Source organism: Musca domestica, unplaced genomic scaffold, assembly GCF_030504385.1.
Source record: "Musca domestica strain aabys unplaced genomic scaffold, Musca_domestica.polishedcontigs.V.1.1 13, whole genome shotgun sequence".
Classification (NCBI taxonomy): domain Eukaryota; kingdom Metazoa; phylum Arthropoda; class Insecta; order Diptera; family Muscidae; genus Musca; species Musca domestica.
This window is the reverse complement of record NW_026712172.1, coordinates 8,499,289-8,525,017: the sequence shown is the minus strand read 5'-3', so window position 1 is coordinate 8,525,017 and position 25,729 is coordinate 8,499,289. Positions and strand designations below refer to the sequence as shown.

Here is a 25,729-nt window from a genome sequence, read left to right as displayed (position 1 = left end):
TATATGATTTTTTATTGTGTCTTTCTTTTTTTAATTAAATATTATTTTATTTTCGTAAAGCATCTATAAATGTTTTTGATTTGAACGTCTTGGGTTTGACGTAAAGAGGAAACATACACATGTACCGTATAACGTAAACGTGGTGTGATGTGATTGACATGAAAATATCACATAAAACAAAGTAAGGAGAGGACAAAGTTTAAAACTTAAATGCGTTACAACATTTCGGACATTTTACTATGAATGGAAACGAAATTATTTAACGCAAAACACGTAGGAAATCCTCCCAAAGCAAGTTTATCAGATTAGAAGAGTGTTTAAAGTATTTTCGAAACACAAATCAAATGCTCATTTTCTTGAGTAAAGCCCAAAAACTATTAACAAAAGGAGACCCCACTGCTTCTTTTCAAAAATTTGAAACAGAAATGACTTTGAGGTCTACTTATGTTTATCTTTTCCTCATAAACCACATTAAAAAAATCTTATATCCTTGTAAAAGTAGACCTAATGGTCTTTGTAACAGGATTCTTTGTGATTCTGTTACGGACCACTTCATGATCTTCTAAAAAGCCAGGAGCGTTATTATTCCATAAAAACATTACAGTTTGTCCATAACAAGTAAAGAAGCTGTAAATTTAGCCGGGCCGAACTTTGAAAACCCTTCACCATTTGGAACGAATTTGGAAATTCTCAAAAACAATAAAATCTGTAAAAATGCTGTTAAAATCTTAAAAATACGGAAAGTAACTGTTATATTAGGGTCTATACGACGACATGGACCTGCATAGGTAACTTTTGTCATAAGCCATTACAATATTCAAACGTGAAACTTAAAAAAAAAACCGGTGAATAATGTAGCTAATATTATCAAAATACCGAATATCGGGAGGTACCGTTATATGGAGGCTACACGAAGACATGGATCTGCACAGACAATCTCCTGTCATAGGCTGTAACATCCATTATGAACATCAAATCATACCAAAACGGCCCATGGCCCATTTTCAATTACAAAAGTCCTGCAGACGTAATACACATTTGAGTAAAATTTGATCAATCTACTTCATTTTGTTCGGAAGCTAGAGTGATTTCCACAGACGGACGGACATCGCTAAATCGACATAGAATTTGATGCTGATCAAGAACAAAACAAACGCAATTACAAACTTAATATTGTTACTACTAAATACTATGGTGGAGGGTATAAAAATTGAAACCTCTGTGGTGCTTCAATAACCTTGTATAATTTTATAACAACCCTGTTTATAAAAGAACCATTTATGGTTTATTTAAAGAAAGTTAACTTATGTGCTTCTCGGCGAAGAACACACCTTAGAACAAATAGGGGAAGACCCCACGGACTTCCAACAGCTAGTTTGGTTGGAAATTGAAGGAAAAACCTTTAAAATCGGGATGTATTGTCAAATGGGTCTTATACCAAAGAGTGGACCTTCAATGAATATTTTTTTGCGAGGAGTGAATCTACTCACACAGAACCCTTAATGTGAAAATACAGCTGACTAGGTTGGAAATAGAATCGTAACACTCAAAATACAAATACGCCAGGGACGTACACAGGGTGGGTGGCCCGGGCAGCCTCTAAAATGTTTTTTTTTTTTTTTTGCATATTTTACAATATGTTCTAATCTTCTTCATACAGATATACTATAGTACAGTTATTCCTTTTTTTGCTAGCAGAGACTATATTGACCGCAATCCCCTGCTTCTGTTCGGCATGTTACAGATCCAAGATGGAAGAAGGGACAAGTTCCTACTTCAAGATGGATTGCAACTACTTTGTATTGTAGCAGAGATCCTTCCGATTCGAGATTAACCAATTAACAACGTGGAAATTATTACCACAAGAAGACCCTGGTATCTAGTCTTCTTCGAAATTGTCTTTTCTTGACATTCTTGAAATATTTTACATTAAAAAGTAAGTTTTGCTAGTTACAGTAATAAATTGGTTGTAAAGGAGAGTGCAAAAATTGTTAACTGAAAAAATCTACTAATTTAAATTAAACTAAATTAAAAATAATAACAATCGCGAGATAAGGCCTTTACACTCTATATCCTGAGTGACACATGTTCATTTAGCCATGAAAAGGCTCAATTGTCATCATCTAGAAGAGAAACATGTGAATCAGAAAGACTCTCACTTTAAAGTGAGTTCATATTGCCTTTGGTTACAACATATCTTGTCTGGAAAGACTACATTTAATTTGTAATCATCTTTTTGATGCACAGAATATGCAAATCCATGACCTTCTTCTTCTATTTCTGTTTATCTGGAATAGTACTAAAATTTATTAATTTGTTATAATAATTTCAAGGTCTCCCACTCCATTTATAGGGGATTAACTATACTAGATAGTATACGAAAATATAAATAATTTATTGTATTGATCTAATCTATTGTAATAATCGATTTTTGGTGGCCATAGATCACTTTATTTCTCCATTTGTATTCATTTGACGAAATTTTTCCCAAAAATAACAACGCCAAAAAATCCCCAAAAACAATAAAATTTACGTCACGTGTCACACTATATTGGGTTAGTGAGTGGGTCAATGTCTCATTAAGCAAATGTTAAGTACGGAACAAAACAGACATAACGATAACGTATTAAAAATGAGATAAGGTCGGTCTATTCTATATATGTACGTTTATTTAAGTACTAAACATAGTACAAGAACAGCAATCGTTGTTATTGTTGTTTTCTGTTCTTCTTCAAGAGTTGCAAAGTCCAAAATGAACTGAAATTGCTTTGGAAGCTATGTATGGGGGAAAACTGTAAGATTATGTCGATCATTGTATTGATTGAAAAGCTAATTTTCTGTGATTCGACAAAAATGCAGTGACGCTAAAAAATAAAAGAAACACCAGAGATAAAAGACAAACAATGGTGATGACAAATGTCTAAATTAAAAAATGTATGTATATACAAGGGTTTTAACATTCAATTGGATTGCATCCAATCGAATTGATTTCGAAACATTTTCTTTGTATGCCGTTGAGCTATTCATATTGTATTTAGTAAGGGGTCATTCTCATTATAAAATTTAAAAAAAAATGGTATTTTTAGTTGCACGTGTTTTAATATAGTACCCATGACTCAATAGTAAGGTGGAAGAAAAAATCAAATAATTATACACCATTTGATTTGTCTTTTAATTATTAGAATTATTTTACGATTTCATGATGCCCGCATTTAAAATCAAATCATTTGTATTTACTTCTATTTATGCTTTTCATGATCGTGTGTTATCTTTGCTATTAACTTATTTATTTACTTTTTTTGAAAATAATAAAAATAAACACGAAAAAACGTCAATACAATGGAGACAAACAAATAGACGCGCCCCACAAGCGTGCCTTTGATACCAATCAAACTGAGTGTGTTTAATAATATGACAAACCGTCGTCTATTCAGTTTTATAGCCTTTTCACCGACCGACCGACTGACTGACCATCTGTCTGTCTCTCTATTAGTGCCACTTAAAACTTTTCTAATCTTTAACGAAGCAAAACGGTATGCGTTTTATTGTTTTTTATTTCATTTTTCCTTGCAAACATTTGAAATGTTTAATAAATTGATTTTGAATTGCAAAAAAATGTGTTGAGAATGTGCTTACTTGGCTATAAAAATAAATTTAAAATTGATTTTTTCGATATCCCATATAATTAGATACAATTTTTAATTCTAATTTACACTTGAATTGAAATAAAATATTTGAATTAATTATTATTATTCTATTTCTTTTCTGTTTTGTACAACAATGGTATCTGTGAATAATTATTTTGTCAGTTGAAAGAGATATTGTGCTTCAATTTTAAAGTATCAAAACTCTTAATCATCATAGTTCATTCAAGGCACATCAGTTTTTGCTGAGTAATTATTTGAGAGAACGTTATTTCAAAACTTTTTTGCACCTATTGCAATTTTTCTTGTTGCATATTTTTTACAGATCGTAATTAAAAATCTGGTGAATCATCCAGTTATATTTTTCAGTAGGTTGAGACGACTCATTACAAGAACAATTTTTGGAGGAATACGCAATACGCAACACCACTACAATGGGATTGTAGAACTCCGGTGCTAACTAAACCCAATTATAATAAACAAAAAAAAACGTTTGGTAAAATGCACTGTGCAACACTAAAGGTTGACGTTAACAAAATATCAAGACGGTCTGAATGATTAAGTAGTGAGGTTCTGAAAAGAAAATCTATAAGCAGAGGAATGCCAAAAAAGAGACATTTATTGCGTCTGCTGATAAACAAGGTTATTCAAGAAAGACTTTGGTGGTCAATCCAACAGAAAGCGAGAGCTAACTACGTCTCTTCTGGATGGTGTGATAACAACACACTTTAACAGGAATATACAGGGTGAGATGAAAAACCTGCAACCAACTTCAGACTGCTGACATTTCCAAGCCAATCGTCCGACAGTTGTTAAAATTATTCCAGTGAAAGCCCATTATATTGTTTACAAGCGTACAAAAGCATTTTGGTGAGCATTTTCCAGAAAAAAAGTTATTCATGGTGGAATTCAAGCATGATAGTGTGATTTATTTATATTTGGCGGGAAAATCACAAGTGGCTATTGTTAGAGCACTCCAGCATTTAAATGTGAATAAAAACGTAGCCCGACGTCAAGAAAGTGGACGGAAGAAAACAGCAACATCAGCAGAAATGGTTCCAAAAGTAAATAAGCGACGTGATCGAAACCCTCGTCGCAGTGGCCGAAAATGGCTCGTGAGCTGAATACATCGCAATATTCCATTTGGCAAACCTTAAAAAAATGAGCTCGGGGTAAAGCCATTTAAGTTCCAAAAAGTGCAAGAACTTACACCGCATCTGAATGAAAATGGACTGAAAATAGCTAAAAAGTTGCTTAATTTTGCCGGAAGCGGTCAACTGCCGAATTTGACTTTCTCCGATGAGAAAGAAACCCGCGTCGCAGTGGCCGAAAATGGCTCGTGAGCTGAACATATCGCAATATTCCATTCGGGTAAAGCCATTAAAATTACAAAAAGTGCAAGAAATTACACCGCAACAGAAAGAAGATAGACTCAAAAGACCTAAAGAGTTGCTTTCCAAAGTGTCGATCACCTCAAGCAAGCGCTTCACCGGGAATGGTCCAAAATACCGCAGAGCAACATTCGGGCAGCGTGTGACGGTTTCATTGGCCATTTGAAGGCCATAATTCGTGCCAAAGGTGACCAATTCGAAAAAACTGGAATTAAGTCAATTGATGAGTATCATCATAAGGAATCGTAGTAATACATGTTACATGCTTACTATTCTGGAATAGAGCTAATGTTTCTCATATTATCATATTCATAAATACAGACGGATCCAAGATGAAAGAAGAGAGTTAAAGTTTACTCTTACAGTGGTTGTATATCAAATAGTTTAGAATATGTTACTAAACTGAGATCCTAGTGAACAATAAGAACACGAAATGCTGAGAGTAAAAAGGTAAGAAAACTGACGAAGAAAAACCGGCGAATTAGTTCCAAGACTCTAAACATTGAGGTCACAGTCTTATGTAGCCTGAATCCTTTTGAAACTCTTCAACCTCGGCCAACCATACCGGTTACTCAACAACTGGCTAATTCGTTAAGCTGGAAAAGTGTGTCGATCCAAAGATATTTAGGAACAAGTTGAGTTGTACACACGTCTATAATCATTTTTTTAAACGTAAAGTATAGTAGGTAAAAAGGAAGATTTTATACGTGAAAATCCCTAATTTGTCTCTTGGCTTGCCAGGTTTGTGTATACGCTTAACTAAACCCTTGATATTGTTGTAGTGAAAGGATATCTTCAAATTGAATTTCATCATATTTTGCATATTTTCTTCAATACGCACTTTAAGTTGCAGTTATATCCCCATTTCCATCTTGAATGCAAAAAACCAAATTATAGATACATATTTTACCTCAAGTAGTGTGACTGAAGTCAGGTTTTCAAAATCGCTTCAGTTGCTATTTATCGCATTTTAAACTTCTCAATTTTGAATTTCATCACCTTCACCACAACATCAATTAACATCACCGGTCACAATGGCAAAATATCTAGTCATATTTGGCTACAGCAATCAAATACATCATGGACTAGGTCTCAACTAAAATTTTGACTTCCAGCAATGGCTGACATATCTCTACTGATTACGACATTCTGATGCAATGTGGTGCTGCCTTAGCCACACGACAAAAACAACCGGCGACCGCGCGGCCTTCTTGCGAACATATTTGTCAAAAATTTTCCATTTGGGTGGAGGTGTTTTGTTTACACACCAAAAAAAATTTCCATTCCATTCGTTTAAGGGTGTAACACAAACAAATGCCTCAAGTTGGAAAATTTCCTACAAATATTTGGAATTTACTTCATGTTTTCAATTTTTTATTTACTTACCTTCCCAATATTTCTTTGGGCTCATATTTAGCATAGAAACCTTTGGCGGCATCTTTATCGGGCAACAAATCATCTTCTTCGTCCTTAGCCATAACTGGTGGTATTTTGATGGTTGTTTATAAATCAACAAATGAAAACCACAATGGTCGAACTTTCTCTCTCACTTAGATGTTTATGGTATTTCTTGAATATTATTTGTCACTTTACAAATTATTTGAAAATATTTTTTTTTATAGAATTGAATGGCCGGACCGGTGCAGAGAATTTCCTAAGCACTACCCAAAAGAACGAAGGTCAAAATTTTTCCAAGTCGTTGTCCTCCTGTGTCTTGTTGACGTTGTGTTGTATTGTGTTTGTTTATCTTTGCTGTCTGATGTTTTATGATGATGTTGTTGTAATTTTTTGGAAATTTTTGGGGCAAGAGTGTGCAGAGAGTGGAAATTTCCAATGGACTTTGTTTTTTCTGGTTTTCAATGAGACATCTGTATGTATGTACGTGTGGTTAACGTCGTCGTCAACTGTTTGTTGCTTGGAATTTGGGTGAAAAGCGTGGGGATTTACACGCACGCTGCCCTTCTTGTAAACAAAAGAAATCGCGTGCCGTGCGTCTCGTCGTATCGTGTTGCGGCGGTGGGTTTGTTTATTAGTACAATTTTATGGTGGCGTTCTATGTTTCTGTTTTTTATTTTCTTCTTTTTTTACAGTTGCAAAATCTTTTTGATTACACAACACAATCTTCTTATTGCATTCTCTTTTGCATTATAAATTTTTCTTTATGCATTCTACTTTATGCACTTTTGTTAATTATCTTCTTCTTGTGTTGTGTCTTCGGTGGCATTTCTTCATTCACTTGCAGTTCACAGATTTTTTATATATTTGCAGAACACTTTTCATAGAACTTAATCTTCTTTCATTAATTATTCTTTGTTATTGGAATTTTGTTCGTATATTTTTTGTAGGAGAACGAAATAATAGACGTCCCAGCGCGTTGATTATTTGATGTTGATGATGATGTTACTGATTGGTTGGTTGTTTGCTGGCTGGCAGGCCTAGTCTGGCCTCAATGTCATAAAAGGTTACAAGTTCTTCTTCACTTCTTCCCGGACCAAAACATTTCAAACACCACAATTTCTATGACCGTGTATTTATTTAAAATTTTTGTTGTATTACCAATAGATTTCGAAACACATTTAAATTATTTTCAATTTATTTCATATTCTTTAATTCTTTAATGAACAAATTTTGCCAATCTTCCGCACAGACCAAAACGTACCAATTCTCGCGATTAAAATGATATTATTTACTTATTCGTTCCATTAGAGCTGGCAAAGAACCAATCGCGATATCGATAGTATCGATACTTTACCCTAGAAAAGAGTATCGATTAATATATTTTTCTTTTGAATTGCCAGAGATGGCAACGTGTAATTTTAAAAATATCTTTGAAAGATAATTCAAAATGTGTCATTTTTAAAAAATATTTTTTAGAGATATCTGCAACTGTAGGTTTTTTAAACATTTTTGAAAAACAAACATTTACCGTGTATTTACAAAAGCCAAGACAACTGTGTTCATATATCAAATGTCAAAATACCGATGCTGGCGTTCCGACAGTTGCAAAAACTATTGTAATATCGTCATTGAAAAGCTTATTTCATGGCTCTATAAGATTGTTCAACTTCAAAGAAACTAGGAAAATGCAAATCTGTACGGAAGTCTTATAGTGTCAAATAAACTGTTAAACATGCAACAATTGGTTTTGTCTATTCTACATTTTTTCACAACATTAATACCATGGTACAATGATATCGAGGTAGGGTTATGATACCATATGATTTTAATTTTTTTATTTTCTTGGCTTAATATGTCATCTTTATTTGTTTATATATGTGTTTTCTTTTCAATAACAAAAAAATTGTTCAGAAAATATTCAAATTCGGATGTTTTCAAAATGTTTATTTCAACGTATGCATCTACAAAATCTAGAGTTTTTGTAGCGAAATAATCCTTTAGAGATATATAGTATATGATTTTGAAAAGAGGTGTTGACCTTTCATTCAGTTATCGCGGTTTTCAATTACTTATTCAAAATAAATGCAACAAGTTGTTTGATTTTTTTATTGTTTTGATACTAATTTTGACATTACAAGCCAAACAGGTAGACCTCTATACTTGCAATTTTTTCAAAGTTGACCTACCTTCTCTTCATTGTACCATGATTAATACATTTGGGGAAAACCCACAAAACATGAATTCAATATTGGGGTTTCCTTACGAAATTGAATCCAAGATATATGGACAATATTGTTTTATCCCAAAATTATACATTTTGTTGCTTGTTGACGTGGAAAATATGTTTTGTTTTCTCTAAATCCAAAACATTACACACACATACACAAAGTGTGTATATATTTTGACAGAATAAAGGCACCCAAAAAAATTGTATATGGGGGATAGATTTGCTCTTCCTTCTGTAATTATACTATGTTTTTTTGCAATTTATTTCAATATCATAAAAAGACAAGTAAAAACATTACATAACCTCCACCCCATGGTAGAATTAAGAAAGTAAAGCCATACAGTCACATGCCAGTTAAACCCACGGGACGAAATTATTTAAAAAATCATGTATGTATATGCGAAGACTATTTCAACATTTTTATAGAATGAAATGAACTAAGCTGTAAGTTCGGCCAGTCTGAAACTTAAATATCCTCCACCATTTGGAACAAATTTGGCAATTTAACTGCGACGATGTGGACCTGCAAAGGCAAATTTAATCATAATATTAAAATGAGAAACCTGGAAAAAAATCGAAAATAGGGAGGTACCATTATATGGGGCCATACCAAAATGTGGACCTGCACAGACAATTTTCTGTCTTAGGCTGTGCCATCCATTACGAAGTTTAAATAAGACATATCAAACAGTATCGGTGGGTATTGTACCTAAACTCGTCAAAATACCGAATATAGAGAGGTACAGTTATATGGGGCCTATACGAAGACGTGGACCTGCACTGATAATTTTCTGTCACAGGCTGTAGTATCCATTACGAACTTCAAATACCAAATTTGAAATAATTCCGGTGAATAATGTCACTAAAATCATTAAAGTACCGAATGTCGGGAGGTACCGTTATATATGGGCTATACAGATGTGTGGACCTGCACAGATAATTTTCTGTTATAGGCTGTATAATCCGTTACGCACTTCAGACACCAAATTTGAAACAATTCCGGTGAATAATGTCACTAAAATCATCAAAGTACCGAATATCGGGAAGTACCGTTGTATGCGGGCTATACAAAGACGTGCACCTGCACAGACAATTTTCTGTCACAAGCTGTAGTATCCGTTAGGAACTTCAAATACCAAATTTTAAACAATTCCAGTGATAATGTCGCTAAAATCATCGAAATACCGAATATCGGGATGTACCGTTATATGGCGGCTATACCAAAACGTGAACCGATATATCTCATTTTCAATACCAACCATCCTAGACATAATACAAATTTTAAAGCTCTACGTGGGCTGTATCGTGATTTCAACAGACAGACAGATAGACAGACGGACATCATTGAATCGACTTAGAATTTTATGCTGATCATGAATATATGTACTTTATGGGGTCTACGACGAATATTTATGGATATCACAAACGTAATGACAAAGTTAATATACCCTCCTTTTAAAGATGGGGGGTATAAAAATGATTATTCCTGCCGAACAAATTCCTAATTACAATTCGGTCGAATTGCAAATTGAAGAGCGGTTTGTAAGTCTCCCTATACAAAATTAGAAAGGAGTTGTATACCTACGATATGCATTTTATTTTGTCAGATATTACGCATTTGTTGGGCAGTGACCTTTTCGACTCGATGGAAATTAAAAAATGATATGTCAAACAACGAAACGATTCTCTCATATTCCACCAATTTCCATAGGATTAGTCCAAAAACAAAGGGACAAAAATTCCAATTCTGTTTGTTGTTTACAGTGGTATTGTATGAAATCATGGTAGAATACGGGTGGATGCATTAACGCTTGGGAACATTGATATGTCAAAATGTTTAAAATATTTTGATTATTATATGTTTACTTATACGAAGTAAATCGGAGGTTTTTATAATATGAATTTTCAACTACTTTTACAAATTTTAATAATTTTTCATTTAACATTTTCAATTTCAAAATCGGTTTGACAGTTCATTGCCTCAGCAGCTGTGTCGATGCGTCTACCTATATTCTTGTACCATGATAACTATGCATGGTAGAAGAATATAGGAAGATTCATCAACGCTTGGGAATATTGATATGTCAAAATATTTATGTTTTATATTTATATGTTTTCATATTCAAAGCAAATCGGAGGTTATTAGTTTTCAATAATTTCAATAATTTTTCATTCATACGACTACCTGTATTCTTCTACCTTGTAACTATGTAATGGTAATGTTAAGTTCACATGCCACTTGACACTTGATTTGTTTAATTATTACACATCTTCTTAATTCCCCACATAAAATTTGCTGAGCGAACAAAGATTTTTGTTGTTTCTTCCATTCAAATCACTCTCAGAACTACTATGAAATATGTGCCATTTCTAACAAATGGTAAATACTCCTAAAAAAATAAAGTTTGACATTTTAAAATTTAAAATAGAAAAATTTAATGAAATTTTAAAAATTTTCAGGAAGACTGATAACTACGAACTAAATTTATAATTTTGAGTGGTGTATGTGCATTCGAACGAAAGTAAATTTGGTTTTCTCTCTCATCCGAGGTACGCTTTTTGTCTCTTTAAAATTTTTGTTTCGACTACAATTTTTTTGATAACTGACTCTCCAGCCAAGTTTGAAAACAGAAAAATACAAAAGTATTTGTAGAATGTCAACATTTATACAAAAAATTCAAAAAACGAATGAAAATTCTTAAATGAAAGGTAAAATAAATCTTTGGAGAAAAACAATAATTTCTTCCATTATTATTAAAGCTAATTTCATATACTGATCGATTTTGTCGATCAATCCCGATTCAGATAAAAATTGAATATAAACGCGCTATTATAGCATAATTGACATTTATTAGAACGAGCAACATTTTCAAATTGCCGTGAGAACGTGGCATAATAAGGGACGATGTTATCGATAAGCGAAATGCCGGTTTACGCATATATGTTATCAGTTTTAGGTGAAAAGTTGTTTAGATTTCAACCTGTTAGACCCTACATAGGTCGTTCCTTTGGTTTTTGTTTTGAATCCTTGTTTTTATCAGGCCCTCTCCGTCCTCTCACTGTTTTTAGCCTGGAAACAGAGCACGAAGCCGATCGGCTCGCAGTCGGCGTGCAGCCGCCGCCGACTTTTTTTAAGTGATCTGAGCCGCCGCTGATGTATGCGGCTCTCATCGGCTCAAATTTTTAGCCGACTGAGTCGGCTAAGCCGTTGAAAAATATAAATTTATACAGCAAATTTGTATAAATATGTCTTTTAATCTTATCGATAAATTAACATATTATAATGCTCATTATTGGACGATAATTTACATTGCGCACTCGTCTTCGAGAGGCAAAAACGTGTAGGCTATTTATATTACACCACATAGTGGTAAGGGTATTATGTCTTTGTAGATTTGTTTTTTTTTATCACAAAACCTTTGGCAACCTTTTGTAACTTACGAATTTTAATGGAGTGGCAACCATATTGTTTGCCAAAGATTCGTTGTGTTTTTGCTTGTTCAAGGAAAATAATGCAAAATGTGCCAAAGGAATATTAAAAATTATTTTTCCGCTGACCGAAAGGGTCATACAGTTTTGAGTAAATCAGAATCCGATTCAGACGAATCTGTTGATTCTTCTAATGTACAAGATAACGTAGAGTTAGAAATAAGAAAATATTTGGAAATGAAAGTCGAGGCGGTTGAGCCTCTAGATTGGTGGCGACAGAACAAACAAGTACGTTAAAGATTCACATCTTAAACTTGTTTTAAGCATGTTACGTTTTGACCATTTACTTCTTCATTTACATCTTCAGAGCAAGCATTTTCATATGCCGGGAATTGTGTAAATGCAAAGAGAAGCAGCCTGCATCCGGCAACAGTAAAGAAACAATTGTTTGTTCACGATAACAAGGCGGTCGTCGAACCATTTTTATCAAATTAAAGTATTTTTTTATTATAATTTTTAATGTGCTATAAGCAACAAATGTGCATATAAACTTATATATTCATTTTTATTTTAAATTAAATGAATTGACAGTTATTAAAACAACCGAAATTATTTGTTCACGTTAAAGTCGTCGGCTGCAGCCGACTTTTAGCCGCCGCCGCCGAGAATTTCACATCGGCTTCGCCCTCTGCCTAGAAATAGCGCTCTGTGGATCAAGAATCAATTGAATCCGTTGAAGTGTAGTAAGTTACTTACCTTTGGACAGAACAATCTGTGTAATTCTTTCAAATACTTCTACCTTTCCATCCTTATTTCTTTGTAGAAAATGAACGGCTTGAATGCTGCAAAGGATATTGGTTTGTCATGGATAAGACCGCCAGAAAGTGAAATAGCTTTTCCTGATATTAAGAAACCCCTACCTATTGGATTTTTCAGCATTGATGGGGATCGAATGTTCGAACCTAGCGATGCGCAATTGAAATATTACAAATCTCCTGCCCCAGAAACCTTTCCATTGGATCTGAATGCTGGTCTCAATCGAGTTATACATAAACCCGAGTCAGTCAGAAATGAACTGCTCGATCATTTATTAAGATTTTTGTATGATCACCAACAAAGAATTTTTGTAAATTCACCAGCCCCAGAATTTGTATCGTATCGCGGTCTTCTGCGACTGTTGATGTGTACACCATATGAACATCGGAACGATTGGTGTATTCATGTAACTCGCTTTAAGAATACAATTTACCTGGTGGAACGGGAGACAGAACAAAAACGTTATGAGAGATCCCAAGAAAGTCAATTTGTAAAGAACTGTTGTTCTTGGGGTTTTAAATTTGAACAATACTGTTTGTCCGATTCACCGTTTCGAGAGCCGGATACAAGTTCTCCGGTTAATGAGTCCGAAGAATTTTCCCTTGTGTTCCACACACGTTTAGCTGGTATGAATTTGCTGTACGGGGCTGAAATGGATGGCATTATAAGTGAACAACCGGTACAATTGTAAGTGTTAAAAATGTCTAAAATTAAAAGATTGATCTAAAATCTTTTCTGTTCTTTAGAAACTACGACAAACCTGTGATCGAGAATTTAAAGTTTGTTGAGCTAAAAACTCGCCAAGGTCAAGGTCAGCGCATAAATTTCTTAAAATTCAAATCAAGGAATTGGTGGTGTCAATCATTTTTGGTTGGAATTGAAGATCTCTACGTTGGTATACGAAACGATAAGGGATTTGTAAGAAGTTTGGAACACGTGGAAACCAGATCTTTACCGAAAAATGGAGCGGTATGTGTTATATAACGATAGATATAAAATAATAAATTTCATTTTCATTAGCAAAACCATTGGTCACCTTCGGTTTGTGCGAATTTCCTGAGCCAATTTTTGTGCCGCCTCAAGGCTTTAACGGCGAATCTCAACTGTCCCTACACAGTTTACGAATTTTATTTTAACTCTAGGACTGGCCAGATCAATTATGTTTGTCTACCGGGCAAAACAGAACATTCCTTCCTGCCAGATTGGTTTGTAGAATCCATATCACGTCTCCTTAAAAATACTCCAAGGTAATGATCGTTTCTAAAACACGTACTATAATATACATAATATGCAGATAAGCAAATCAAATGTAACCTGTACATAACTAGACTTAAATACAACAATTATTGTCCTGAAAGCTTTGTCATAAATTATACAAAAAATTAAATTTAATAAATACTCTGCAACAACGCTTCTTGGGAAAAAATCATCATTGAAATAATTTACCATACCTGTGCATTTGTAGGTATGTAGTTCTTTCATGTTCTATGCACATTTTAATTGTTAGAAAAAAGACAATTTAGTAACCTATGCATTGAAGTGTGGTATTTATCGAGATAGACAGATAGATTACATTCTTCGATATTTATCCAAAATATGTTGGTTTGGATAACTCCCACGATAAAACCCAAGCTGGTACTGCAATGAAATCATATGATTATGCTGACGTACGGGAACGACATTCGCCTCCTCTTGTAGATGATCCACTGGTGTCATAAGGAGGTAGTTCCAAGGGCAGAATTCTTCCACTGCGTGGCACTTATATTTGCAGACCACACCGGGCCGCATAGCTGATCAGAGACGGACCTATCGCGTTATAAAAGGTCTCCTTGTCCACACCCCAAACGCTGCGGGTTAACGCCTTGAGGACCTTGTTTCTACTTTTCATTCTGTCGCAGATAGCTGTGGCTTGCGCGGACGACTTGAACATGCTATCGAGTGTGACTCCTGGGATCTTGGGGTAGTTCATCACGTTACGAGAGATATCACTCACCTTGGGGAACTCCCTGTTTCACTCTTTGGGGTTTGGACATCTTGTTACGGAATTCCACATAGGTTAAGGGGTTCCAACACTGTTCTCTGACACGGCGTGTTCTGCTTTAATCCTCAACTGATATGTGTAGATATGGCGTGCAATGCTTTTGTGGACGAAATCCGTGTTGGTGGTTGGCAACTGTTGGCTTTCTCTAACACTGGGTAGGAGTGAAGTCACAATAGTCTTGCTACTTGTGGCAAAAACAAAATTATCCTGTATGATTCACCTTTGCACGCTTTCTCGCCTGGCTTCAAAAGCGCGCGAGACCACCAGCGCTTTTTTCACGCTTAAGGAACAATGTGGGTCGCTAGCGACAGGTTGAGAGCTTTTGCAAGGTACTCAACTCCCGGCATATCCAGTTGTTTCAACATTACCATTGAGATTCCGTCTGGGACCAACGATTTGGATAACTTAGCGTTTCGGATGACATTTACAACGTCACCCATTGTAAACTGTGGTGATGGAAATCATTACGCTACCTCTGCAGGGAAATTTGGTCGTGTTTCTGATATTTGGCAAGCAGGTATATGGCGAGCGGCTGCAGCTTTGATGATGTAAGGTTGGGCAGTTTCCTGAAGTGAAGTTTAGTGGGTTCTCTGAATTCAGGCCCTGGGCTTTCTCATAGTTGAAGAAAGTGTGGCGTTCAGAGGTTATAAATTCGGTCGGTCTACTTATGGAGATCAGTAGATGGTCTGATACATGAGAAATTACGGGTTGCCGTTACCCGTACATCAGAAAGGTTGGGAAGTTCTCTGAAGCGAAGTTTAGTGAATTCTCTGAATTCAGGCCCTTGAGCTTTCCCACGGTTAAGGAAAGTGTGGCTTTCAGAGGTTATACATTCGATCGATATACTTATGGATATCAGTAGATGGTCTGATCCAAGAGAAATTACGGGTTGCCAGTCACGCCGTTAATTAGACCGGGTGACAATATGGTCTAGCGAACTGTGACACTATCCTCTTATTCGGGCGGAGGCATCCTCGTTTACAATGCAGAATATAGAGTGCTCAAACTGCTCGGCCAGCACAGAGCTTCTCTGGTTACTACCTAGGACGGCACTAAATCGCCTAGTACCAGGCGGTTATTGCCTACCAACAGCAGGCAAATAACGCGGTTCACAGCTATTGATCGGTGGGATATGTGCAGTAAGCTTATTCGTTTTAAATAAAACTTTTGTGTCTCGTACCATCGCTCGTTACCGTGATACTTGTAGCGTAGCCCGACGTCAAGGAAGTGGACGGAAGAAAACAGCAACATCAGCAGAAATGGTTAGAAAAGTAAAGAAGCGATCGAAACCCTCGTCGCAGTGGCCGAAAAATTTCTAGTGAGCTGAACATATCGCAATATTCCGTACGGCAAATATTGAAAAATGAACTCGGGGTAAAGCCATGGCATCAGAATAAATGTCGAATGTTATCGCGAAAATATTCTGGAGGGTGTATCAAAGCCTTGGGCACGCAAACATTTTGGCCGCAGACCTTGGACATTCCCAACAGGACTCAACACCATCGCACTCAGCACGCATCACCCAAGAATGGTTACAAAATGAGGTTCCTCGCTTAATTTCCAACGCACAATGACACCAAAATCTCCGGATACCAATCCGTTGGACTGTTGTGTCTGGAGTATTTTGGAAAACAAGGTTGGCACTAAAAAATACCAAAGTGTCGATCGCCTCCAGCAAGCGCTTCGCCGGGAATGGGCCAAAATACCGCAGGTCAACGGTCGGGCAGCGTGTGACGGTTTCATTGGCCGTTTGAAGGCCATAATTCGTGCCAAAGGTTACCAATTCGAACAAATCTAAACGTATTCTAAAATTTGAAGCTATTTCCGACATTTTTTGCGTTCATTCAATAAAATTAAAAAAAATATATAAAAATTATGGCGTTTGAATTTTTTCCAGTTTTTTAAACTCACCCTGTAAAACTCATTTGGATCGAATTTTTTCCATATCGAATGGGAGAATTTCACCCCCGAATACTTACTGTTTCAACATAGATAAGGCTACACGATTTAAAACTCAACCAATAAAATAAATGATCACTACAGCCCCCAAATGGCATGCTGTCGTTGTAGTGCCTGTTTATTACCGCAAAAATCAATTAGAACAATCATATGGATAGGATTCGTTGACTCATTCGTGTAGGAAGGACCAACGCGATCAAGAGGTGATGGCCCAACGATATAAAAGAGGGCCTATTAAGAATCATATCTGGCGTGTTTGAGTAGTATTCATATTGATGCAGTCATCGATATTAGTAACTAATACATCGTGAATGTCATCCTACGTGTCCAACCCCCTTTCCGTCGCTGCTGAAGATTTTTTTTCATGCGATTCTGCAGGAGCCCCCTTGAGAAAATAAAACTCCTTCAGCTTTTAATTATATGTATAAAAAAGCGCATATATTTAATATATAATTTGTTCTCATTGTTTTTGTTGTTGTTGTTTTTCATTTAAGTAACTATAAGAATTTAATTGTTTTAATTAATTTTTATATATAAGAAAGAAATCTTAAATATTTTATCAATATATAAAGATTATTAGCATATATGGGTATTGTTGTTGTTGTTGATGTATATTAAAAGGATGATAGTTACCTATATACGAAGACATTGTATATATGTTTTGGTATGTATATAAGATATAATTATTACAGGTATATTAATGTTATATGAGAGAAAAAAAATAATAAAATAAATTTTACCAAAAGACAATAAAATATGTTGACTTTTTTTACGAAAATAATTAAAAGCCAAATTTAGAGTACTTAATATGTAAAAAGTTAAGAGATTTTTTGTTGATAAACATAGCTTAGAATTATAAAAGCTTATAGCAAATAAAACAAAAAATTATGCATATAATTATGCCAAATTGATAGTTTGGTGAAATATAATTTTGGTTTTTCTATAATACAAAGAGATTGCATAAAATTGATGCTTAAAGTCAATTATTTTTTAGGTTATGTTATAACTATGAGTTATAAATTGGGCCAATTTTTCGTTTAATTTTGTATTAAGCATCATTTGTTGCAAACAATTAGACTCTAGCTACAGGAAACGAGTAAAAAATGTCCCTCTTTTCAAAGTCCAAAAGTTATTCTTAAAAATTTAATCTTCTCTGTTTAAACAAACAATGTTGTATACAAGTTTTTGTTTTCTTAATCGAATTCCAGTTTTTATTACTTTGATTGTAGGTTGAGCAGCATACATATATATAATTTAATTAGTTTAACTCTGATAGGAATTGGGTTTAGGACGTGTTACAGAAAAGTCTGAGGTCGATGAGAAATTAAATGTTTTCTACGTCTCAATTGTTAGTTGTGAGAAGTTTTTAGTTTGTGTGTGTATATTGTGTGTTAAATCTAATATAACAATTGTTCAACAAACAAGAATTTCGATTTGTTTCAGTTCCTCATTATTTGTTATTTTCTTTCATTTTTTTATGGTGTTAGGTGATTCTTTATATGCGTCACCTAGTTACGCCTAAAAATATGCACTATAAATTGTTAGAATTTATATTGTAGGTGTGTGTGATTGTGGTATGTATTTGTTGTTGTGTAAGGAGGGTGTGAGAGTCTGGCCTTGAGTCGGTGTTTTCAAAGGAAAGGAAAATAATAAAACAACAACTAAACAACTTCCAATTGAAATGAAGAACAACGAAGGCAACATTTTAGTATGGAAAACAAATCGCCAATTATCATTCAAATATGGTGAGAATAAAATTTAAAACTTCAAGAGATCGGAATTTTAATCTATTCTTAAAAATTTTGTAAAAACTTGATGGGCGAACAGCAACACTTGTGGGTCAAATACGTAATGTCTGCAAAAAATATAAGTTACATCAATTTATTACACTGATCCTGCATATAGTGACTTAAAAATTTAGGAATTATTCTGGAGGAGTAAGAACGCTCAAGAAGAACCCAAGAGGGGTTTATTGCACTTTACTTCTGCAAGAATTCAATAGGTAAGAACTGGACACTCAACTCTTCTAAAATAGTCTGGTTGGGTCATTAATCATAGAACTGGAAGCTGCCTGTCATTGGTATAAACCGCCATATCTTATCGATCAAGCTGTTTGACAACATTGAGATATCTTTTTCTACGAATGATCAATCTTGTCTGATATTCAAACGAATCTAAGAAGAAAGCACCGGATGATTCTGATAAACAGAATCTGACCATGGCGACGGACGAAAAAGGGCCACAAAGCCCTTTTTCGTAATTTGAATAGAGTCAAATAATTGTTCTTCAAGGAGAGAGTCGTGATAGTTCAATATAATTTTGGAGGATATATCCCGAGAAGGTCATAATCGCTGCTAAGAATGAGTAAATCAAAGCTACAATGGCTCACCGCAAAATTCAGTTCGGAACAACTAAATAGGATAATTGAAAACATTTCTAACATCAGCCTATGCCTGAAGCTAACGAGTTATAGATGAAAACTTAATCGAGTATCTCCAAAAAATATTAAATTTTTAATTCAATTAATGTTTTCCGTACCTCTTTGTGTTCTTGGTTTCGATTGGAAGTAGTGTCGTTTAAATCTACACTTTAAAGTGCTTATATTCTTTTTTTCTTTTGATGTTATTTCAATAATACTTACATAAATAATGTTTCATTTTAATAATAATCATTATGGAGAGATATTTGTAACGCTTTGGAATTTCAAATATTTTCTTTTGAGTTCTGATGTTTTATAGGACAAATTTTTGCCCATAAAAGAAATGAAAACGCGTACACAAAACAAAGAGAAACGTAAAATATTCTACATACATACATATATATTTAAGAGAAAAGAAGAATAATTTGAAATTCGGCACCATTCATTTTTGTGTTAAATTATAATAAAAATGTCTCTATGCCTAAAAGATATAAAACTGTGTTTTGTGTATGTGTCGGTCGGTCTGTCTGTCTGTCAGTGTTTTGTTTGTTAGTCTTCACATGTGGGGGTGTGGTGGTAGTAGATGGGAAAACTAAAGACTTATTGTTGCGCTTGCATTTTGGCTTGCATTTGTGCCAACATTTCCTGCATGCGTCTCAGTTCAGCTTCCTTTTCCTGCAGTATCCGGTCCTTTTCAGTTAGAACAATTTGTGTGGGCACAATAGAGTCACGTTCAGGTTTAATTATGCCATTTTCTTTGTTTTTAATGCCCTTGGCTAAACGATCGGAACGATAGTTCTCATAGTGTACTTCCTGGGTAACCTCTTGTAGGTCTTGCATGTGGGTGCTTAAAACAAAAAAGAAAAACAATTATTAAAAATCATATCAAGGTGGTTTTAGATTATTTAATATGTCATCAAAATCAATACGATTAAGATAGTGGAAAATATAAGTCCACCATGCCATTTTGTAACATTTGGAACATGCTTCAATCGGAACACTCAGTTGTAAAAGCCACTAATAGATAAGAAACTTTTCTCTACGTTTTTTTTGGACAAGACTGTAGTAAACTAAACAAAGCCACAGTGGTCTGTAAACTTCAGCTGCTGATTGGGTGTATCACTTTGTGCATCTCCAAAAGCATGCCTACCATTTGTTTGGTTTGTTTATTCATGGGAAAATGTGCCAAAAATCATCAAAATACCAAATATCGGGAAATACCGCTATATGGGGCTATATAAAAACGTGGACATATACACACAAAAATATTTCGCCAAATGGGCTACGACCCTACGATTCAAATACCAATTTGTAGACAATTCCGCGAAGAAATGTGGCAAAAATAATCAAAATACCGAATATCGGGAGGTACCGTTATATGAGAGCTATACCAAAAAGTGGACCTATACATACAATGTTTCGCCGCCGGAGCTAGAACCCATTATGACCAAAAATACCAACTTTTAGACAAATCTGTGAAAAAACAGAAATCGTGGACCTATACATGCAGGTTCGCCACCGGAGCTAGAACCCATTATGACCAACAAATACCAATTTTTAGACAAATCCGAAAAAATGTGGCAAAAATCATCAAATACCGAAAATCGGGAGGAACGTTTTATAGGGGGCTATACTAAAACGTGGACCTATACATACAATTTTTCGCCACACGAACTAGGGCCCGTTATAACCTAAAAATAGCCTTTTTCAGACAAATCAGTGAAAAAATGTGGCAAAAACCATTAAAGTACCGAATATCGGGAGGAACCGTTATATGGAGGCTATACCAAAACGTAGACCGATATATATAATTTTCAATACCAACAATCCTAGACACAATACAATTTGCTCTGCAAAATTTTTTACACCTTATTTCACATAATGTTGGCTGTATCGTGATTTCAACAGACAGACAGACATCGTTAAATCGACTTCGAATTTTATTCTGATTATGAATATATATATATACTTTATGGGGTCTGCGACGAATATTTAGGGATGTTATAAGCGGAATGACAAAGTTAATATATCCTCCTTTCCAAGGTTGAGGGTATAAAAATGAGAAATAAACGAAAGGATTTATAGAGAGTGGTATGTTTAGAAGGGTGGTCTGCCAAGCCAACGAACTAAAAGACTTGTAGATGATAATGATATCTATGTTTGAAAAGAAAATTAGAATTTCTATTTCCCACCTGCCAAATAGTCTACGTCTTTTGATGGACAGGTGTACAATCTCTCTACCACGTTTTCGTTTTCACGTAGTCTACGGCAGTCAGGAATGCTATTATCCCATATTCAAGCCGCAGTTCTTAGATCAGACATCCCAAGTGACAGAGGAGAGCTTGATCTTCTTCTCGAGATTACCGGCCAGTTGGTCTTAGATTCCCTGCAACCGGTTTCCAAGTGTCATCTCCTTCCAGCTTCTTCGATTAGATATTTGTTGAAGCAGCTGACATGATAACTTGTTGATTGATAAATCGACTCGAAACCGCCTTGACCTAATTCATCAGACAGCCATAATATGACATTCAGACGAAATTCCACATAATTTAAAGATACATTTTCTTCAGTGAGAGGATAATTTGGAGGAATGTTACAAAACACTAGACTAGATACCAAAAAACAACCACAACATTTTATGGAGTAGGTCGAAACATTTTAATTATAATTTGAAAATTCAATTTGTCAATCAATTGAAATTTCTAGCTCGTTACATTTCATCTGAACTATTTGTACTGAACTTCAATTTTTTATTTTTATCAAAATGTTTTATCAGAAATTTAAATTATCTCACTTAAATTTCGAATTTTTCCTTTCGAAATTCGAAACAAAATATTATAATTTTTGCATTCAAGCGAAATGAATGAATATATTGGACCAAAAATGGAATTCTCAAATTACGATATTAATGTTTCGAAATCCCTGAATTACTAGGAAAAAGTTTGAAATAAATATATAGATGTACCAAAACATATCCATTATAATTCCTTTTCGATTTTGAGAGGATTTATGATCCCGTTTTAAATATCAATCTTTAGAATGTCTGGCAGACTAATCCTGTTTCATGTCTTTCTTCAATTCACAACCAATTATCATGATCCAAAATATGATGAAATTTCATAATTTCAAACAAACTTCTTCTTTATTGGATACATTTTTATGGCAAATCATACAACGTAATGATGAACATTTCCAACTCTTGTCCCCCAACAACTTATTTCTACAAATGCCTTGCATTAACATTATACTTACATCAGCATGGTCCTCAGCTTAATAAAATCGCAGTGTTCGGGATTTTCCACTTCAACAACACCCCAGGGATATAAACGTCCTCGAACTTTTTTACCCTTCACCTCCAGTAAAGTATTGGCACCGCAGACGGCAAATGGCACTGCTGCTTTTAATTGTTTCACCTGTTCCTTGTAGTCTTCATCCTCGTCGGAGTCACAATCGGGCAAGGGATAGATTTTGATGCCATGGTCTTCAATTTCTTGCATAATGCGACACTTTAAACGCAGAATTTCCTTTTTCGTAAGGCAATCGGCTTTGGCAATCACAGGCACAATATTGACTTTGGAATGCAGTTTTTTCATGAATTCCACATCGAGGGGTTTCAAACTGAAATACAAAAACAACAACAATAAATGGTATATCATACATATGCCTATTGCGTATTACTACTATTCCACTTACCCATGGCCAAATGGTGATATAAAATAAAAACAACAATGTATGCGATTGTCGACAATATTGCGACGATTCAAACCACTTTCATCGCGCAGGAAACGTTCATACTGTTCATCGATGTATTCCAAAATGGCACTAAAACTATCCGAGTTATCGATGGCATCACCGAAACCGGGTGTGTCCACAACCGTTAAACGCAATTTGACACCACGTTCCTCAATCTCCACAGTGGAGGCCTCCAATTTGACGGTTTGCTTTTGTTTCTCCACGGCATCGGGTATAATGCGTTCCGGATATAGATCTGTGAGAAACAAACTGTTGACCAGTGTTGACTTGCCCAAACCAGATTCGCCCACAACCATAAGAGTGAATTCAAAGCCTTTTTTCACTGATTTGCGGTGCACCTGATTGGGTAGATTGGCAAAACCCACATAGCCGGGAGTTTCAATGCTGGAAAACTGCAAAGAAAGAAATTAAGAAAAATTATGAGAATTCATGGTGTGGGGCTTAGAAGAGAGGGAGGGAGGGAGGGAGGGAGGGAGGGAGGGAGGTGGAGAGAAAAAAATGTGTTGGGTGGTATGCACCTTCATGGCACAATGCAAATAGCAATATCAATTTCTACTGCTCGTACGGAAACCCAGGCAGGTGATGATGGAGACACACCCGTGCTTTGCAGTTGTTGTTGCTGCTGCCGTTTAAATGCAGTTCCCCCTTACACACACACACGACTGCTGTTCGAACAAATATGAAAAATGCAAAGAAACGTGATGCCACTTCAAATGTATATCGTCATCGCAGAAGAATTGCTTACTTGTGGCGAGCGAGCGAGCGAGTATGAGAGTAAAGTGCTGTTTGGTGGAAGAATGAGTATTGGTTCGTCTGCGTTGTATGTATTCCCCACATGTGGTTATGGTTCTTTTGGTGGCGGCTTTTGTGGCCACACTGCGTATGCAATAGTGCATTGGTTGTGGTGGGCACTCTGTTGTAAACTGCTACAACAAGCTTACTTCCCTAGCTGCCACCGAAGAACGTCAAAGCAAAACTCAAGTGTAAATGACGTTTCACTGGCAAACTCAAATGTAATGATTGTAATGATTTTCCTCATTCTCCTATCAAGCTGTTTCTTCTTGTTATCTTTATTTTTTGAATGACTGAGGCGGCAGTGAATGCCTATGCGTACGTGCGCTTTTCAATTTGTGCTTGGTATGGAAATCAAAACAAGAGCAGGTCTTAAGAATATCATCGCAAGACGCATCATCGACATCATCACCAACGTATATGTATGTATGTTCGCAGACGACAACTAGTAGTTGTATGACCATAATTGAGAGTATTGTTTTAAAAAAAAAGGAAGGCAAAGGCGAAAAAATGAAGAGGAAGAAAACCAAAAACAGTGTCCGAGTTTTTGATTTTAACAACAAATATTTAAAATTCCAAACGAATTTGTAGAAGTTTGAAAAATTGGTTTTAAAACAACTACTCCCACTCCATATCATCAAACAGAATAAAGATCCACGCTTTTGTAAAGAAAAGAATGCTGCGCTACGAATAACTAATATTAAAATATAAATAAGACAATACTAAAATTTATTATTAAGACTTGTAGCTGAGTATGAAGATCAAATTTTATTGTAAAGAAGAGACATTACATCCCCTTCCAATAAGCCAGTTCTGATTGAATTTCCCAAGGTAGTGCTTGTGTAATACTTGGAAGAAGTGACATAATGGTGGCTTCTATGAGCTGTCGATCTCTAGATCTACTGTTTCCAGTACCATTTCATCTGCTGTTTCATTGCCAGTTATGTTAGGTTAGGTTAAAGGACGCGCGGTTACCATATGGCAACCGCTCCACTCGGAGACCTATAAGTCCATTGTGTTCATCCCAGAAGAATGTTAAGAAAAGAGGAAAAAGTGGTTGGTAGATAAGAGATAAGGTTGTAGAGTGTGATCTACGGCTGAGGAGTTTGCCGTGTCGCCTTTAGCCACTTGAATCTTCTGGCTAATTGAAGGATTACTATAGGGTCAGTGTTAGAAAAAGAAGACAGATCATGTGACACTAGTTCTCCCACTAGCCTGTGTCTCTCATTAATGAGTGCTGGGCAGTGGCAGAGCAAGTGTTCGGCAGTCTCGATTTCTTCTTCATATTGACAGATCCTACAGTAGTCAATGTCGTCGCTGTCCCATTTCGAGGTCATAGCCCTCACCTTACAATGACCTGTGATAATACCCACGACAAGTTTTAAATCAGGTTTTGACAATGACATCAGCGGCCTTGTTCTCTTCTCTAAGAGTGTGGGCCAGATTCTTTTGGAGATGGTGCATTTCATTTCGTCCAGCCATTTTTGTCCATTTGCCATTTGTCCAGTAATATCTGTGAATCACCTGTAGGAAATGGCACAGTGGTGGTTTAACCGAGTTGTGTACTTCAATTGTGTACTTAGTTGATTCGGATCCTAGTCTGGGCATTTCGTCTGCAGTCTCGTTACCTGGGATGTCCCTGCAGTTCAAAACAGCAAGGCTTCCCTGCAGTTCAAAACAGCCCAGACTTGATAGTAAAGGAACTTAAGGCCTTCAGTGCCGCTTGACTATCGACATATATAGTCACCGTTATGTTACAATGACCATAGACCCAACAAAGTTTGACAAACGACTTAAAATTTTCCAGAGCATTTCTGCATTCCAGAACAGCCAGAGATTTGATTGTGAGAAGCATTAAGA

At 35.5% G+C, this 25,729-nt stretch overlaps 3 protein-coding genes across 6 annotated transcripts in view; 1 reads left to right on the top strand and 2 right to left on the bottom strand.

Moving 5' to 3' along the window:
- LOC101900257 (phosphorylase b kinase gamma catalytic chain, skeletal muscle/heart isoform) overlaps positions 1-7,722 on the bottom strand; it is a 44,273-nt gene extending 36,551 nt beyond the window's left edge. For 2 of the 3 annotated variants that reach the window (XM_005180413.4, XM_005180412.4), the window contains exon 1: positions 6,422-7,721. In XM_005180413.4, coding sequence (XP_005180470.1) covers positions 6,422-6,513 — 92 coding nt within the window. In that variant the 5' untranslated portion in view covers positions 6,514-7,721. Of the gene's footprint in view, positions 1-6,421 lie in introns of all 3 variants that reach the window. The other variant, XM_011292932.3, reaches the window with a different exon arrangement.
- Positions 7,723-12,751: 5,029 nt separating this feature from the next.
- Positions 12,752-14,334, top strand: LOC101900539 (decapping nuclease DXO homolog). The gene is made up of 4 exons (XM_005180414.4): positions 12,752-12,832; positions 12,913-13,592; positions 13,652-13,874; positions 13,926-14,334. Exons 2-4 carry the CDS (start codon positions 12,916-12,918, stop codon positions 14,154-14,156), a joined length of 1,131 nt encoding a protein of 376 aa, XP_005180471.1. The 5' UTR covers positions 12,752-12,832; positions 12,913-12,915; the 3' UTR covers positions 14,157-14,334.
- Positions 14,335-17,315: 2,981 nt separating this feature from the next.
- The window catches only part of LOC101900716 (septin-1), a 30,534-nt gene continuing 22,120 nt past the window's right edge, over positions 17,316-25,729 (bottom strand). Inside the window, exons 1-4 of one of the 2 annotated variants that reach the window (XM_005180416.4) lie at positions 23,596-23,616; positions 23,018-23,469; positions 22,577-22,942; positions 17,316-20,171 (exon numbers count right to left, since the gene is read on the bottom strand). In XM_005180416.4, coding sequence (XP_005180473.1) covers positions 19,925-20,171; positions 22,577-22,942; positions 23,018-23,469; positions 23,596-23,601 — 1,071 coding nt within the window. In that variant the 5' untranslated portion in view covers positions 23,602-23,616 and the 3' untranslated portion in view covers positions 17,316-19,924. Of the gene's footprint in view, positions 20,172-22,576; positions 22,943-23,017; positions 23,470-23,595; positions 23,617-25,729 lie in introns of those variants that run through there. The other variant, XM_005180415.4, reaches the window with a different exon arrangement.